General features: G+C 40.5%; 1 protein-coding gene across 3 annotated transcripts; it reads left to right on the forward strand.

Annotated features, from left to right (window-relative positions):
* Positions 1-35: 35 nt before the first annotated feature.
* On the forward strand, positions 36-17,717 carry rbm18 (RNA binding motif protein 18). 3 transcript variants are annotated; one of them, XM_030742873.1, is made up of 6 exons: positions 42-285; positions 1,463-1,576; positions 8,273-8,399; positions 9,249-9,335; positions 14,261-14,361; positions 16,814-17,717. In XM_030742873.1, exons 2-6 carry the CDS (start codon positions 1,470-1,472, stop codon positions 16,992-16,994), a joined length of 603 nt encoding a protein of 200 aa, XP_030598733.1. In that variant the 5' UTR covers positions 42-285; positions 1,463-1,469; the 3' UTR covers positions 16,995-17,717. The 3 variants fall into 3 exon arrangements, with proteins under 3 accessions (XP_030598735.1, XP_030598733.1, XP_030598734.1); XM_030742874.1 differs by having other exon boundaries at positions 45-285; positions 9,249-9,329; XM_030742875.1 differs by lacking the exons at positions 14,261-14,361; positions 16,814-17,717 and adding an exon at positions 13,623-14,231 and having other exon boundaries at positions 36-285.
* Positions 17,718-17,729: the final 12 nt, after the last annotated feature.

Here is a 17,729-nt window from a genome sequence, read left to right on the forward strand (position 1 = left end):
GCGGTTGCTCGAAGCCGTTAAGAGAAAGATACGGGAGATGCCGAGCGATAAACCGAGTGCTTTCAGTGGATTCCGCGCATACTCAAACAAATAACGTCATCATCCCGCGCCTTTGTTGTCAGACGGTAGTGTTATTTTCACAGCTAGCTCCTCCAGTGTCCGATAGAGAAGGAAATCCGTACGTGAAATGATTAATATTACGTTTTAAATCATCCCGAAGGTGGGATCAGTGATAAAGTAATTTGGAGAAATCCCCAGCGAAGAGGAAATTTGACACACAACGAGGTAAACGGAAACTCTGTTAGCTAACTGCTGCTTCCATAACGGATTGATTGAGCTGCATGATCGAGTCAGGTTTAACTTTACCTGGGCTGATCTGTCCGAGGACGTCTCGCAGTTAGGAATAAAGGTGTACAGCTTGGCAAATTAACGTTAGCTGCTCGGCTTTACCCAGAAGCAGAGGCAGAGCTCTGTGTTTTGTTTTTTTTTTTTAATCTTGGTGTTTCAGGAACTAGGTGTTTACTTGACACTGCGAGGAAGTTACTCACACCACATCGTTTCCTGACTCTGTTCAAATGATTACTTTAAAACGCTTTTAAAGAAAAATATATCTATAGAACCTTTGTACATATATTGGAAGAAATTGTATATTTTTTAATGTAATGTAATGACACTGTTTTAATAGACAGTTTTCACAGATTAGACCCCTGGAGGGAGAGTGGATATGTCGCAGAAAGGTTGCTGAAGATGGGGCTGCCAGGCAGGAGCAAAAGGGGAAGATGGATTACAGTTCCGTTGATGGATGTAGTGAAGGAGGACATGCAGAGGGTTGGTGTGACAGAGGAGGATGCTAGAGACAGACTGAGATGGAGGGAGATGATCCACTGTAGTGATCCATAAAGGGAGCAGCTGAATGAAGAGTTAGACACTTTTTTCATGTGTTGCAGTTCATGTGGATGCTGTTTATCTGGCACTTTAGTTTTTGACCTATCTAGGGCACATTAATAAAGATCTGATTAAGGAATATACCTGAATATAAATATCTGGTTGAGTGCAGTTTGTCTGTGGCCAAGTATTTTCTGGTAAGTTCCCTCGGTTTTTCAGATATCTTCTGATTAGTTTATTTTTTTCTCTTTTTTTTTGTAAGGCCAATCAAAATTAGATAAAACCGAGGGAAAGTGCAAAGAAGTGCAAAACCGCAACAAAAATAAAGCAATAAAAACTAACACAATAAAGAGGTGACATCACTTTAAAGCAAGCCTCTAAAAATGTGTTTTATAAAGTGATAGAAAAGAAGCTCTAATTTTTTTCAGCAGGTGGTTCCAAAGCCGAGGGCACTCGATGGCAAATGTCCAGCTGTTGAGTACCTGAGTTCATAAAGTTACAGCCATAGAGCTCCAAACAACTTCACACTCACAAGAAGGCAAAATGCTGATGTTTACCTCTCCCTTTTATCCCACAGATTACACATGTCATCAGCAGCAGAGACAGTGGAAAATGCCTCTATTATTTCAGAGAGCACAGCCCATGATGGAAACCGCTTGTGGATAGGAAACATCGATCCCAAAATCACAGAGTGAGTAAAAAAATCCACCTTTGGTTTCAGGAAAGCCCATATTTCTTCTTCATTAATCCACCAACTATCTCTCTTGATCTTGTGGATTATCTACAGAACTTTAACCCCTTAAAAATGATTGTAGGGCTCTTAGCTGTTCACATTTTTGTAGAAAAGCGACTAGGATTACAATAGAGCCCAATCTCCCAATGAGACTGTATAATTACTGTGCCATAGTGAGCATATTTAGAAGTTAAATCTACAGTTCTCTAAATTTTCCAACTTCAAATGTGTGAAAACACCACTTCAATGCAGAGCAACATTTGTTGATGGTTTTAGCAGCAAGTAGTGTGCGATCAGTGGTTGCTGTAATTAATAGTGCGTACCTGAGGTATTGGTTTTTATTTTCTACCTTATAGAAAGGCACTGCATTGTGTGTCCGTGTATGATTGATTAACTGTGTGTGTAGAGTGTGTGTGTGTGTGTGTGTGTCACAGGGCTGAGACTGAGCAGACGGGGCCGGGTGTGTGAAAGAGAGGCAGTGAGGCGCGGAGACCTGCTCTGCTAAGGAGCAGCCATCATTCCTCACTCACCTGCCCTGTTTACTCTTTCTGTGTCAACGTGGAGGTGTGTGTGTGTGTGTGTGTGTGTGTGTGTGTGTGTGTGTGTGTGTGTGTGTGTGTGTGTGTGTGTGTGTGTGTGTGTATGAGCATGTTTATATACACAGTTGATGTCTGGGTGGCAGCTGGTAGAGGCTTTGACACCCAGAAGAGTCCATCTGTGAACATTATGAGTCTGCCTCACTTGACACAGCATCACAGCATCTTTCTTTTTGCTCCTTTTTTGTCCGGGGATGTGTTTGCTGCTGAATGTCTGAATTTTAAAGACACCCCTGCATTTGTTGTGATGAAGAGGTAGATTTCTGGGGTGAGGGGAGTGATTGCACGGCTGTGGGGGCGGCTGGAGAATGTACGGGCCGCAGCTCTGGTGGGCGTCTAGACAGGCGTTTCCTTCCCCTTTCCCTGCTCTGCTCTGCTTCTTCTTAAATGGCCCACTGCTTCGCAGTATGGAGGGAAAACAAGAGAAATGCCCGTGGCCCCTGTTGCTGATTGGGAAGATTAATTAGTTCTAGGATAGCAGGCAGTACTTCTTGTGTTTGTCTGGGTAAGCCAAACTCCCTGCAGGAGAAACATAGACCTGAGATGCAAGGTGCTGATGGCACGCGGCCAAATTACTGAACTTCACAAGGAGCTTTCAGAATTTAAGATGAATAAAACTTTGTTTAATCTTACAGAGCTCTTAATTTATATAATTTTATTACAAAAGATAATATCTGTAATTAATTCTGGGAGGGTGATATTTTATTTATTTGAGCTGCATTTTGAAATTACAGTACAGTGCAAAAGTCTTGACTTTTTTTTTTTCTTTGCTTCCGAGGAGCCAGAGCAACAGTTCTCCAGGCTTTCTGAAGGTCTTTCAAAGTTTTTATTTGGACATTGGCTGCTTTTTCATTCATTTTCAGTCCAGTCCTTGTACCTGACCATTTTTAGAGCAATGTTTTTTGTTGCTTATGACACTTAAAACTGAGCTATGAACCATTTAAGCATAAAAAAGACACCTATCTCAATAGATGGACTGGTTTTCTGTCTACACATAACAGACAACTCATCAAAGAACTATTTTTAAATTGTCTCTTTAGGCATTTTGTTACTAGCAGCCTGTCACAAAAGCACATAAGTACCCACTGTTTTAGGTGAATCTATGAAAAACAGTTTGACAGGTAAATAGTATTTTAGCACCAACAACATGATTCCCAAATGGATATAAGCTGAAAAGTATTCACTCACTCAACCAAATCATTGAATTCAGGTGTTCCAATCACTTCCATGGCCACAGGTGTATAAAATCAAGCGCCTAGGCATGCAGACTGCTTCTACAAACACTTGTGAAAGAATAGGTCGCTCTCAGGAGCTCAGTGAATTCCAGCGTGGTACTGTGATAGGATGCCACCTGTGCAACAAGTCTAGTCCTGTGAAATTTCCTTGCTACTAAATATTCCACAGTCAGCTGTTAGTTATATTATAACAAAGTGGAAGCGATTGGGAACAACAGCAATTCAGCAACAAAGTGGTAGGCCACATAAAAATCACAGAGCGGGGTCAGCGGATGCTGAGGCACATAGTGTGCAGAGGTCGCCAACTTTCTGCAGTCAGTTGCTACAGACCTCCAAACTTCATGTTGCCTTCAGATTAGCTCAAGAAAAGTACACAGCGAGTTTTATGGAATGTGTTCCCATGGTCGAGCAGCTGCATCCAAGCCTCACATCACCAAGCACAATGCAAAGCGTCGGATGCAGCGGTGTAAAGCATGCCGCCACTGGACTCTAGAGCAGTGGAGACGTGTTCTCTGGAGTGACAAATCACACTTCTCTGTCTGGCAATCTGATGGATGAGTCTGGATTTGGTGGTTGCCAGGAGAACAGTACTTGTCTGACTGCACTGTGCCAGGTGTAAAGTTTGGTGGAGGGGGGGGTTATGGTGTGGAGTTGTTCTTCAGGAGTTGGGCTCGGCCCCTTAGTTCCAGTGAAAGGAACTCTTAATGCTTCAGCATACCAAGACATTTTGGACAATTTTATGCTCCCAACTTTGTGGGAACAGTTTGGGGATGGCCCCTTCCTGTTCCAAGGAAGCAAGGTCCATAAAGACATGGATGAGGGAGTTTGGTGTAGAAGAACTTGACTGGCCTGCACAGAGTCCTGACCTCAACTCGGTAGAACTCCTTTGGGATGAGTTAGAGTGGAGACTGTGAGCCAGGCCTTCTCATCCAACATCAGTGTCTGACCTCAGAAATGCACTTCTGCAAGAATAGTCAAAAATTCCCATAAACACTCCTAAACCTTGTGGAAATCCTTCCCAGAAGAGTTGAAGCTGTTATAGCTGCAAAGGGTGGGTCGACATCATATTAAACCCTATGGATTAAGAATGGGAGGTCACTCAGGTTCATATGTGTGTGAAGGTAGATGAGCAAATACTTTTGGCAATATAGTGTACAGTGAGTCCTTAAATATTTAAGGAAACTAAAGAAGTGGCAGACCTAAAAAAAAAAAAATATTTACAACATCTGAAAATCATATTAGGTGGGTAGCAACTAGCAGTGAGTGTCTTCAGCCATCTATTGAAGACACTAGAAGATCTGTTATGGTTTGGGGCTGCATTTCTGTTTGTGGGCAGCTGTAGCTCAGAGTAGAAAAGCACAATGTAAGCACCCATCCATTTACCATTTCAGTCAGTGGTGGGGTCCTGTCAAAATTATATTAAGCATCCAAGTTGGGAGAATTATGAAATTTTACTATGAATTCATATCTCACAGTGAAGGAGGAAGAATTTATTCCAAGCATGAGATAATGAAATGTACGTAGCTACTAAGAAAACTGTGATTATGTTGTTACTGTCCTTTTAAATACTCAGTAAAAATGCCATCATTCCTGTCACAGGATGTGTAATCAGTCTCAAAATCTTTTACTCTTGACCATTTAAATGCTAAATTTTTGATATATGACCCTATCTCTTTCTTGTTTTTTCTCCATCTCCTCTTGCCCTGTTCACAGAGCAGGTGTAACTAGAGCTTTCACTACATATTTATGTTTTTGTCCTGGCTTGATCGTGATTCATCACCTTCTCCCTCTTCGCTTCCCCTCTGGACCTCATGTTAGATGTAAAATTGTGTTTTTTGGAAGTTGTCATGAGTAAAGAACTTAGACGTGACCTATAATCAAACTTCAGTTTGGGATTTTTATAATGAAGAACAAATAAGATGAAGAATATGGTGTGGCTCTACAGCATTATCAAGTGCAGATAGCTGCATTGTCAGAAGGTCAAACTCCAGCCCCTCCTCTCCAAATTCTTCCCTTCTGACCTGCACTTTTCTGGACCGAATCTTTTGTCTTATCTTTTTCTGGACTTGACTCACCCCCCTCCCCGTTTCCTTCCTCTCCTCTGTTTCCTAACTCCTGTATCTTTCATACCTCGCTTCTCACCTCTTCTCTTCTTTTTGCCTTGTACTGCTCTTCCTACACCTTTCACCTTGCCGTCAACATCCCCTCTCTGAACCTTAGTCTCCCTTTGCTCACCTTTCCCTCCCTTTCCTCCCCCTTCTCTTCTCCTCTTCCTCTGGTGCTTTTTACAGCCCCCAGGAGGAGCTCTCCATTGTGGTTTAGCATCCAATAATGTTCTTTGAGTATCTGGGATCTAACCTCTGTTAAAAATACACATATGCTCAAACATGTGACTATATAGCTTTATCAAAAAATAACATTAAGTGTATTGCTAATTTTTGCATTTGTTGCATTTGGCTTTAATGTAAGCCTAGTTTTTGTGTAATATAAGTAAACCTAGGGCTGGATGAACCACTGTCACATGGGAGGCTTGCAGGGTGTTGTCTGGGAAAAACAGAAACTTGTTGGTCTAAAGCCCCCCCAGGGTGTCGTAGAAGGGTGGAAGACATTAGTACAACCTGTAGCTCAGAGCCTCGTTTCACTCTGAGAATGCCACATCGAGTCCCTTTCACATACGTGAATGCACGCTTGCACGTTCACACTCGTTTTTCTGGTGACGGACACATACGCACAGACACACCCACAAATCACTTAAGGATTAAAAATAACAGGCGCTTAAACAATAAAAGGCTGAAGCAGTGATTCGTCTTGAACAGTTATACAAAACACCTGGGGTCACTCTGAGGCCTGGGCAGTCACACGAGGTGATGGCACCGAATCAAGAACACAGGAGGGTGTTTTGTTGGACTTTTTTCTTCAAGTGTTTCGGTTTTTGCACAAGTGCAAGCAAAAATCAGTGATTGCTGAACACTTTTTGACTGCTTTTGCAACTTTTTGTCCATTTGCACACTCGTTGGGTTGAAATGTGTTAAAAGAGATTTTTATAATAATTCAGCCATCCTTGCATTTTGTTACCCCTTGTCCAAGTCAGGGTTGCAGGGGCAGCAGACTTAGCAGAGATACCCAGCGCTGCTCTAATTTCCATGATATGATAAAGGCTTCTTAGGGGGGCCACTGCAAACTGTTAACTTTTATAACTAATCAAGATTACTATGAGTAACCTTGTAATATGTTCTATAAACCACACATTTATTTTTCTCCTCCATCTTTGTGTCTCTGTATTGACAACGTGGCAACTCGTCTGCTGAAGTTTTTGACTTCAGAAGGCCTTCGCTTGAAAAAGTAGTTCCCTTTGTTTTTTATTTTAAATAATGCTTCATGAAGTTATTAAAGTTGACTATAAATCAGTGGTGTTTGAAAATGAAAGGAAAACTTAATATAAAATCTAAGTGTGTAGATATCTTGGTGGTTTTTAGGTTTCATCTTTTTTTTTTTTTGCATTTATTCTCTTTTAAGGTGCAGTGCACTATAAAATGATGCACTATTTATGAATCGATTTGCGCAAAATATTAAAGGGATTCATGAGCAACTTGTCTATCAGATCCTGCAAAGGAACAAATGTGTAACTGCATTTTTTTTTTCTGCAGTAGTTTTATTGTTTGTTTGTTTTAAATTGTGTATGAAGGCTGGACCCAGGGTTGGTTCTCTGTATTTTTTTACTGAGCAATTTTTTTTTTTGTGTGTGTAAACTGCTGATTGAGTTAGTTTGCAAACAGTTGTGGGTGGTGTCTGCAGTGAGGACTGCTAAAAGCTGTTCTCATTACTTTCATTCAGGAACATCAGGAGTTAATACACCGGTGGTTTCAGTGACGAATCAGCAGGATGATGTGTTGCTTCTTGTTTGCAGAGGGAGCCCAAACTTGCATGTTCTTAGACCTGAAACGGCTACTATGAATGATTTGATTGACATTTAAATAAAAAAAATAAAAAAAAAACTGCAGCAATTTTGTTAATTGATTTCACCATTTCAGGATTTTATTATTTTTTTTTTTTTTTTTAGCAAAACTGACCATTGATTCCAGCATCTCGAATATGTCAGCATACGGGAACTTAGGATGGAAATAGTTTTTTAGTATTTTCTTCATAATGAAATGGAAAAGCACGTGCTGCTCAGTTTGTGTTGGAAACAATCAATCAGCCCGAGGGTATTTACAGTAGTGTAGCAGCGAATCTAGTCTCCAAGTGACCCTGAACTCATTGCTCTTTGCTGTACTGTCAAAAGAAATAGTTTTTCCCATGGCTGCAAGTCGTCGGTTACACACACCTACAATCTCACAAACACTGCATAGCTCTTCAGTGACCACATATGCATGCTCATTTGTAGTCTTAACATCCCCCAGCAGTGCTGCACAGTCATTGGAGGTTGTTTGTGCAGAACTCTGTACTCAGGGGGGATTTTAAGCTTCCTCTGTTTTATTCCCACATTGTCCTGCTACTGTATCCTCAGCATTGTCTCAGTAAGAGATTTACTATCACTGGCCTGCCACACCAGCTGACCTGCTGCTAAAAAGGTGTCAGAGAGAGAAAGCTGTCATTCTCATTAGTCCCACTTGACAGATTCACGGAAGCAAATACAACAGGAGCTGATCCTACAATAGTACATGTTGTTGGGTATTGTGGAAAACTGTGGTGAGATCAGGTGTGATGTGAGACCGTTTTGTAAAATATAAAACTCATTTTGTCATCTTATTTCTTTTCTATATTTAAGAAGCTTTCACAGAGTCATTTTTACACCTTTTTGTTCTCTCTCTCTCTGTCGGCAGGTATCACCTTGTGAAGCTGTTAGAAAAGTTTGGCAAAGTCAAACAGTTTGACTTCCTGTTTCACAAGTCTGGGCCTTTGGAGGGACAACCGCGAGGCTACTGCTTTGTCAACTTCAGCACCAGGGAGGTATGTGGAAGATGTTTATTTGCATATAAATCTCATTGATGTTGTCAGTTTTTTTTTGTTTGTTTTTTTTTAGGTTGTAGTATATGGTTTTGTATAGCAGTACAGCACCAGTCGGTGTACGTGAACTCAAGTGCATGTAATACCATATTTGTAATTTTTAAAACTAAATCCTCAATTGGCAGCAATAAAACTGATAATTTCATCAATACAGGAACAACATTTTAACTTGAAAACTATCTGATGAAACCATTTTCATCCACTATCACGGTACTAGATGGATGTTTTATGAAAGGAAATCGCTTAACTGAGTGTAAAAATGTTCCCCAGATTAAAAACAAACTTCCAGAGTCAACCTGAAGCAGTCAGGGCCTCACCGCATGTGTGTCCTACTGACGTGGGCCGTAAAGGGAGCACGCTTAGCTTCACGCGTTATTTTGGAGTGTGCCGGGGGATCACGATAAGCATCTAGTTTCACAGCTAGTGTCTGTCAGTTGGATATGAAGCCCTCCCAAAAGGATTATACAGAGGAAGTGTGTGTTTATATTTCACTCGCACACACTTACATGTAGACACGCTTAGATAAAGAACTGCATTAATATAATTTAGCAGCAAAGCCACGTGCACATTTGATTAGACAAGACTATATTTATTCACACTGCCTCTCAAACACACACACACACACACACTCAAACACCTCAGTTATGGCCTTCTGCTATTATGAAGACTAATGATTTAATCACTCAGATGCAATCATCATAGCTGATTTTTAATCATGACTAAAAAGCTGTCCCTCTGACTTTTTTTCCCCTCTTTCTTGTTTTCTCTCTGCGTTTGTGTGGCTGCATGCAGGAGGCTGAGAGGGCGATCCAGTGTTTAAATGGGAAACTAGCTTTGTCCAAGAAGCTGGTTGTGCGCTGGGCACATGCACAGGTGAGGGTAAGTATCAAGCTCACTCCCAGCATACAGTACCACTGTGAATGTGGCTACAGTCTTGCGTCTCATCTACAGGTATACAGTCTAAACATAGATCTGTGCATTAGAAGAATATTAGGGTCCCTAATGACTGAAAGGTTTGGAGAAGTCACCCACACATCTTAAGATGAAGGAAATTTGTGAATGCAGAGGTCAATCTGGCTTGTGGTAAAAGATAAAAATGATCTGCCTTTAGTGGTTTAATTTTAGTGTTACTGCTGTGGGAGCCAGTTTACAGAGAGTACAGGGATCCCAGCACAACCAGCATGCCTGTCTCTTAACAATAGAAATCCTACTGGCGAAGGGTGAAAGGATATCCTGTATAGAGACGAATCACGCCCTACACACACACATACACACGGGGGTCAAGGTCAATGCTGCCGCCTTTAAGAGAACACATTGTGAAATAAATCTGCTCAAAGATTTACTTAATAATTCCACTATTCCAAGCAGAAATAATAGCTATCTTCAGTGATGAAATTATAAGTGGACTTTTTTTTGATGTCTCAACAGTTCCTTTAATAAAAATCTGTCGGTGTAAAATGCAAAAAAATGTGCCTTTAACCGCTTTCTCAGCAGCTTCTCGTACGTCGTTCTCTCACATTTGGCGCTGGCCTGTATGAATTTTTTTTCTTTTCAGATGCAGTACTCAAATCAAACATTTCCTTGCATAACTGGACAGCAGTTATGCAGGCCAGTTACGCAGCTTGCATAACTGTTGTATGTAAATATGGGTGGGCAATCACCCACCATAACACTATTGTCTGTCAGTAGTTTATTTCCCACTTCCAGCATGAAGAGACTTTAGTGTTGGTTATACCAACAGGAGAGCACGGTTAACCTCGTTCACATACAGCAATTAATAATTTAGCATATTGTAATGACTGAGCATAACCAGCTGAACCTGTAAACAGTATAAATTCATGACATTTGATTGGTTCTGTATTGCTGTTTCAACTTCTTTACAGTTTTAAATCTTTCAAACATTTTGCATATGTTTAAGATTTTCTCACAGGAAGTGCAGGCTCATGCAAATCATTATCTAACTTAATGGTTGTAGCTTATTTAAAAAAAACAAAACAAAACAAAAACAAAGCTTAAAATTACATATTTAAAATATTTCCAGGTGCTTAGCCTTAGGTGGGGGTCAATTAGATCCATCAGGCTGCCAGACTCTAGCTTCATGTTTGGTAATGTGAGGTTTTATATGAAAACCTCACATAAACAGGTTCATGAGTCTTTCCCTCTTTGCCTTTCTTTGCAAATACATGGCAGGGATACAGTAAATGCTGATTCCCCTCAGTCGCCATCAGCACAGGCAGTGAAGCACAGTAAAGAACGGTTTCATTTGGAATTTGTTTTTGATTTTTAGTACGTTTTCATTGGGTTACTAGCCTCGGGTTGGTTTATAGAGAATATTGTTACACTCTTGGCACTCTTAAGCCTTTGTGGTAAAATAAGCTAGGCATGTTCACCCCCATTATTCTACCCTGTTTCAGTCTGTTGATGGACAGTCGGCTCCCTGAGTCATAATCATGTGACCCTGCAAGCTGTCATGTAAGACCTGATTGCTGTGATTGAAATTGCACTATAGGGAGCATCTCCACCTAGCCCGCAGACACACTGCTCATCGGTTAGCCTTGCTGCCGGCAGAAATGAATTCATACATCATATCATCGTGTCCTTTATTAAAAGAAATTAACATTTCAGTCAAAATTATCTTCACATTGTTCATCACTCTATCCTGCTTTGGGATGTAGACTCCACCACATGTTTTCTCATTGTGAGTGAGGACTGTCACCAAATGCGACTACGAGTGTGTTCCAAAAATCTTGTTGTGTAAGGTGGCACCACAAAGATCAACATCCACCCATCGCCTCAGAAGCTTTTTTGTCACATCATTAAACCTGCTTCTAAAGGATGCAGTGTGTGCTTTTCCCTGTTCTTAACATTTGTTTGACGCTTGCTTTTAAGGGTTATGTTTCTTATTAGCTACAAAGATTAAAGTATGGGGTCGATTACAGATCACCCCCAATCCCAGTGAAGCTGGTGTACTGATGGACTGGTCCACTTCAGGTGGACTAGTCTGTGAATTGTTAGTCACTATTTTACAGTCCAATCTCTGTGAGCAATCTTCCACTGATGGAGCCAGCTCAGGTCAAATTAAAAATGAATTATATTTTTGCCAACTTGTCTTCACTGACTCCAACCCAGGAGTGATGTGCTGGGATAAGTGAGTCAGAGACAGGTGGTGTTGAAGTTATCCAGTCATCCAGGCGTACATCTTTATTACAAATGTTTGAAATGGAGGAAATTACTCTGATAATTTATTTAAGTATAACAACAAACTGTTTTTTTTTAGTCCTCAGATTTCCACCTTTACTAATTCGGCTGTTAAAGATGGCTTATTCTGTATCAATACTTAATTAAATAAACTCATCTAGATACTTATTTATGTAAGTTCATCTAATATGCTTATCACATTTGTAGATTTGGATCTAACGATTCTGATCAGTGGTTCTTTTGTTAAGTATTTGGCTCAAATTTCTTTTTTTTAATCTGGTAGTAAATAATTTTAGCTTTTAGTTCACATATATAACATGTCAATATGTTAATATATAAAACTCTGTAAATCAAATGAATAATTGCAGGAATAACCTGCACATGAATCCATAACGGACAATAATATGTATATAGAAGGTGTACATAGCCACCATTGCATCTTTAGATGGAGGATATTTTCTGGCATTTTGGGTGTTGCCTTACTGGTTTTGTGGAGCCAGAAGTGGCCATACCTCAACAAGTTTGTGGAGCATTAAGATAGCAGCTAATGCTAGCAAGCCGAATCCATAAACTATCTGAGACCATCGCACCTGCTAATTAGTGCTAAGTCACATACGAATAAAATACAAGAATCTCACTCTCCAAATCTGGAGCTTCTTAACAATAATATGTGTCATATAATTGCATTTAAAATACCCCAAAAGGCACCAACACAATAAACATGATCTAGAGGCTAGCAGACAGCTGTCAGCTACAGGTGTTTGTGTTGGCATCCACCTGCCAAAGCAGCCACGCCCCTAATAAGTGCCTTAATGCAATTTAGTAAGGTATATAAAAAAAACAAAAGTATTCACCCCCATACAGGGGGTCGTCTGGATGGGCGCATTTAGCTGTGGCAACCAAAACAATTTTTTACCTGGCTGCAAACATGTTTATTTCTGTTTAGTTGTGTATTTTAGTATGGGAGTCTGTGGGGATTAACCATAAACAATACAAAAGGTGGGCGTGGCCACATCTCCCATTGGTTTTGGACTCTGTGGTTTGAAGCTTCAGCATTAAATTTGTTTTTTTTTTTTTTGAGAGCTAAATCATCAGCTAACGCTAGCTTGCTAGGTTAGCGAGTGCAACACACTAATTAGTGCTAAGTAATGGACGAATAAAATGCTAGAATTTCACCCAGTGAAAATGAAGCACAAACTTCTTGGATGGTCTGTACCACACAGTAATTATTATTATTAGTAGTAGTAGTCAGATATATGCTGAGTTTACTTTGTGATATTAGCAACATCTCCTCAACTTTATAACCACGCAGTCAGGTGGACTTGCCACACCTTAAATGAACAGAACAAAACAATAACTTTTTTTTTTAAAGGCAACTAAATAACTGATTACTTGAATTACAAAAGAGAAGTAAACATTATTGCAGAACTCTGATGTGTTATATTGTAAGGCGATACACCCAACACTGGTTGTACTAAATTTTGGCTTTACTTGTAGGTTTTGGGTTGTTTTCAGATTCATTATCGTCTTCTTGGCTGTAGTCAAATCTCTATGCATTCCAGTCACATGCCTTTAGGAATAGGTGGAAGGGAAGGGTCCTGGCTGGTTGTGTGTTCATTGTTTTTACTCTTATTCTTGGCTATACATGTTGTTTATTTCATGGGACTGTATGTAAGAGTGTGTGTGTGTGTGTGTGTGTGTGTGTGTGTGTGTGTGTGTGTGTGTGTGTGTGTTTGTGTGTGTGTGTGTGTGTGTGTGTGTGTGTGTGTTTTGCTGCATTTATGTAACTTCATGTAACGTCATGTGAGTCTGTCTCACTTCCACCAGCTGAACTTTGCCAGATGCTTTCCAAACATTATATTTATGCACACAGAAACTGCTGCGCCAGGCGCTGGAGCTTATCATTACCCATCATGTGACTGTTACTTTGTTTAGTTAGTTTTTTTTCTTTCTTTCTTTTCTCCACAGGTTTCAGTTTTGGCTGTTGGAGATGTTTGGAAGGTGGTTTTGAAAGGAATGAGTGCACACGTTGGTTGTTGCTCATCAGCTGGTCCCACTTTTATCCTCGATCATCCCTTAGGGTGTGATTACAAGCCGGACATGCTTGCTTGCTGCTTGGTTACTGTCTGACCGGAAACAAACAAGATCAATACTGTTGTTTAGTAATGTTCATATTTGTGGGAGGAAGCTAGAGCTGACTTCAGAAACCTGCTGTTAGTACTTATTAGGAGGTCTATCGGTTTCTAAATGTCTGCCTTATTTTTATTTAGTCCTGTACAAACTTAGACCTTAAATATCTCACACCAAGATTCTTTTTTTTGAAAAGTTAAAGTTTGATTTGATGTTTAGTGTGATCTGTAATCTGCATCATATCTGTATGACGAGTGCTAGATCAGTGCAGGACAGATTCTACCTTCAGTCGGTTCCACTGGTTGTCTGCTTCTTTTTATCTCGTATAACTTCTGACTCTCTTATTACTTGCTCTACTTGTGATTTTATTCCTTCTGTTTATCTCTCTGCATCTGTCTGTCTACACGTTTCCATCATTGTTTGTGTGGGTCTTTTTTTTTTTTTTTTTTTTTTTTGCCTGCATATACTGTTTACAGAGGTTTGAAGGTTTCCGTAATGACAAGACGATGCCTCCAAGCCTGGAACCATCGTGCAGTGGTTCAACAGAGGATGGATCCATAACAACCAACCACCTCAGGTTGGCATGAAGAGCAGACACACACACACACACACAGTGTTATCCTACCTTTCTGCTGATGTGAAATGCAAGTATTAGAATGGACTGGAATGGTCTCTAATTTATCAGCACCCAGTGCAAAGAGGGTGTGATGTAAAGGAAATAATCAGGTGAATTCACAACGAGCCTGTGGGCGTTATACTATATGCCCTACCTCCTCCATTCTCTACCTGTCTGTCAGTCTTTCTTAAACCTAACGGAGTGTTTCCAGTAGTGAGAAAGCCACCAAAGTTTTCTGTCTCCTGCTATGTGTAAGAAAGGACAACACCAGGCAATGTCTCAACCTGACTCTCCCAAAATTGTATAGAGTTCCTATCCCAAAAAAAAGAAAACTCTCAGCAGACAGCCTGAACCTCTTAAAAGGAGTATTCAGAATACAGGTGACCTGTGCAGCTGCCATGTGATCGGAAGAGGTTGCAGAGGGGTTCAGTTCAGGGTGCTGCATGCTCAGCCTCTGGGCAACCACTTTTGATTGCTGCAGCTATTTGCAGTTGGTCACCAAATGCAAAAAACATTCAGTGCAATCACTGAACACTGATTTCTAGTCACAAGGAGATTGCGTCCTCTTTGCTCTAATGTCACTGAGCCATTATTTGGAATCAGGGAATTTTTGTAGCTTTCTGAAACCAACAATCTCACATTCACATCCATTTCATCATCAAGAGACAAAGTGCACTGTAGTAAGAAACCCACCAAACTTTTCACCCACCCGTGCAGTGTGGCCTTGTGTTGCATCCACGACCACTTCTGTCTTTAAGCATACTGTAACCTCAGTTAACCAAGGTAGCGCAAATACCTGGAAATGGAGTGTCAGACTTTTAGGTCTTAGGCTTCATACGGCCTAATGTAGTCTCTAGTGGACCAGACCACTAGAGATTATATTGCATAACATCCTATGCAAAGCACCATCCAACTGTTCTCTCTCTTTTAGCATAAAGTTCAAGTACCTTCTGAAAACATTTAATGAACCATCCATTTTAAAAACAGTCTGAGATGTCTTAAGAAGAAAAAAAAAAAGTGCTATTCTAAAAATATGCCTCAGTTTTTCCACATTCAGTTGGTCTGCTGTGATTACACTTGCATTACAATTTTACAGATCAAAGTGTGTCTAAAAAAAGGCACAAAACTCACATGTGGAGTAGCTTGGAATTAAACGATAGTATTTTACGTATTTCTGATTGAAACAAGACCTAGAAATAAGTTTAGCTGTCCTCACAGTTCCACTCCAGGAAGAGCAGTACAATTTATTAAAAAAACAAAAAACAAACAAAAAAAGAACTATTAATACCTTCTCAGCAATTTTTAACACAGTATAATTTTCATATTTTGTAAAGCCATCCAATAGTTGGATTGGACCCTTTGCCAGGCTATAAAACATTCTCCACGGTACTCAGCTTTTATTCTGTCGGACTCCAAAATATTCCATTATCGCGGCTACATTTCCAGCCCTTATTCCCATATACACGCATGCAGATACACCAGTTAAATAAATAAAGCACTCTGTGGTGTTTTACCTCTTACTGAGGCACAGCCGGGACTCGCAGCAAAACGTGAAATAGCCACGAAAAACGTAATCTCTGCGTTTGTGTTCATGGACACCATGACTCTGAGACTAATGCATTTTCGAACCCGGGCCTCTGCATTAGCATATGGGACAAACCAGTGAGCTAAATCAGTGCACTGACCAATGATCTTTTATTTATTTTTTCTTAACATAAACCAATAGTTTTGGGGGATTAATAACACATTTCTATCATATTTAAAATAATAAAAACGAAGTCTAAAAACTGTCAAATTTCTCCAGAGTGATTAGACTCCACCGCCAGTGTCTGCAGCCTCCAAAGGTTGAGGTTTTTTCCCCATTAAATGTGGAAAATATTAATAAATATTAATTTTGTGTCCATATGAGACACGTCTTGGTAAAAAAAGTAATGCCTATTTCATGTTGGTGTGCAGTAAGCTCTCAGCTATTTGCTGAAAATCTCAAAGTCGCGCTCTTCACAGCACAAGAGAGGAAATATACACTGAAATGCCCCCCCCCAATGGCCCCTCTATTGTTTTCCTCTCCTATTTTTTTTTTAAAAGATACTTCTCACACATACTCATTCCCTCATTTCCCTGCCACCTCCCCACAAGCACTGCAATTTTTCTCACAATCTTATCTCCTCTGCTTCTCCAAATTCTGTTTCACCCTTTAAATAAAAGTTGGCTGTTTTTCTCGTGCTTGTTCTTCTCTCTTTTTTTTAAAACCTGTCCATCCCTCCTCTTACTAAGACTGGTATTACCTCCTCTGTCTCTCCCCCAGAATCTATCCATCACTCCGCTTGGCCCTCAGCACCAGCCCTAGCACCCCCACCCCCCCCAGCCTCGCTTCTAACATTTCCTCTCTTTCTTCCTTTTTTTCCTCTTCCAGCACGAGTGCTAAGATCCGCGCCATCGAGGCCAAGCTCCAGATGATGGAGGAGAATCCAGACGACAGCTACTCAGGCCCGTCTGCCTACGTTTACAACAAGCCGCCAGAGAGGAAACGCTGGGAGCCCTACTCTAAATCGCACCACAGCAACCAGAGCAGGCCCCGCAAGTTTAGGAGATGACCCATCCTCCCACTTCTTCCATCCCCACCCGCCTCCCCCAAACCAGCGTCTACAGCTCAGCCCCCACCTTCACACAAACAGTTTCCACACTCAGTACTTTCGACTGTCCGATGTGGGAAAATAAAAGATCTTGAAAGTTAACGCTGACTGTTAAGGAGTAACCACAGCCATCATGGACGAGTACCCAAAGCGCTTTTGAGTTATTTCAGGTCTCAGAACCATCAGTTGTTATTTAGTCGGATATGTGACCCACACCCGGCTGCTGTGCAGGTCGGGTCCATTGTTGGTCTCCCTTGTCACGATTGGAAAGATTGAACACAGTTAAAGTGATTGTTAAGGGGTCTAAATGCTGATTCTCATTTTGTTTTTAACACATCTTCTTACTTCCAGAACACATTATTTAATTAAGGAATATGTTTCTTTGGAGGGTGGGCCATGCTTTGGTTTGACCTAATCGGTGACTATTAATGGAGTGTAAAAATAATAAGCCACAAGCCGCTCCGTGACTCTCAACTGCAAGTTTCAGTCTTTGTGTGCGTGTGTGGGTGCGCTTGGGTTTTTTTTTTTTTTCCCCCCTCTGGGTTTTTCTATTTTTTTCTCTTTTTTTTCCCCCCCTTGGATCTAATTTTATATGACTGTTTTTAATGACTTTTGTGTAGCATTTAGATCTATCCCTGGACACATTCTTGTTATTTAAAATTCTCAATTAAAGATAAATAATCACCTCGCTCATGT

This window comes from Archocentrus centrarchus, chromosome 12, assembly GCF_007364275.1.
Source record: "Archocentrus centrarchus isolate MPI-CPG fArcCen1 chromosome 12, fArcCen1, whole genome shotgun sequence".
In the NCBI taxonomy this organism is placed as follows: domain Eukaryota; kingdom Metazoa; phylum Chordata; class Actinopteri; order Cichliformes; family Cichlidae; genus Archocentrus; species Archocentrus centrarchus.

What these genes read in the sequence shown, in the direction of transcription:
- rbm18 (XM_030742873.1), top strand. Translation starts at nt 1,470, where the DNA reads ATGTCATCAGCAGCAGAGACAGTGGAAAATGCCTCTATTATTTCAGAG. An exon ending in ATCGATCCCAAAATCACAGA is followed by an intron (nt 1,577 to 8,272) that starts GTGAGTAAAAAA and finishes CTCTGTCGGCAG; the next exon opens with GTATCACCTTGTGAAGCTGT. An exon ending in GGGCACATGCACAGGTGAGG is followed by an intron (nt 9,336 to 14,260) that starts GTAAGTATCAAG and finishes TACTGTTTACAG; the next exon opens with AGGTTTGAAGGTTTCCGTAA.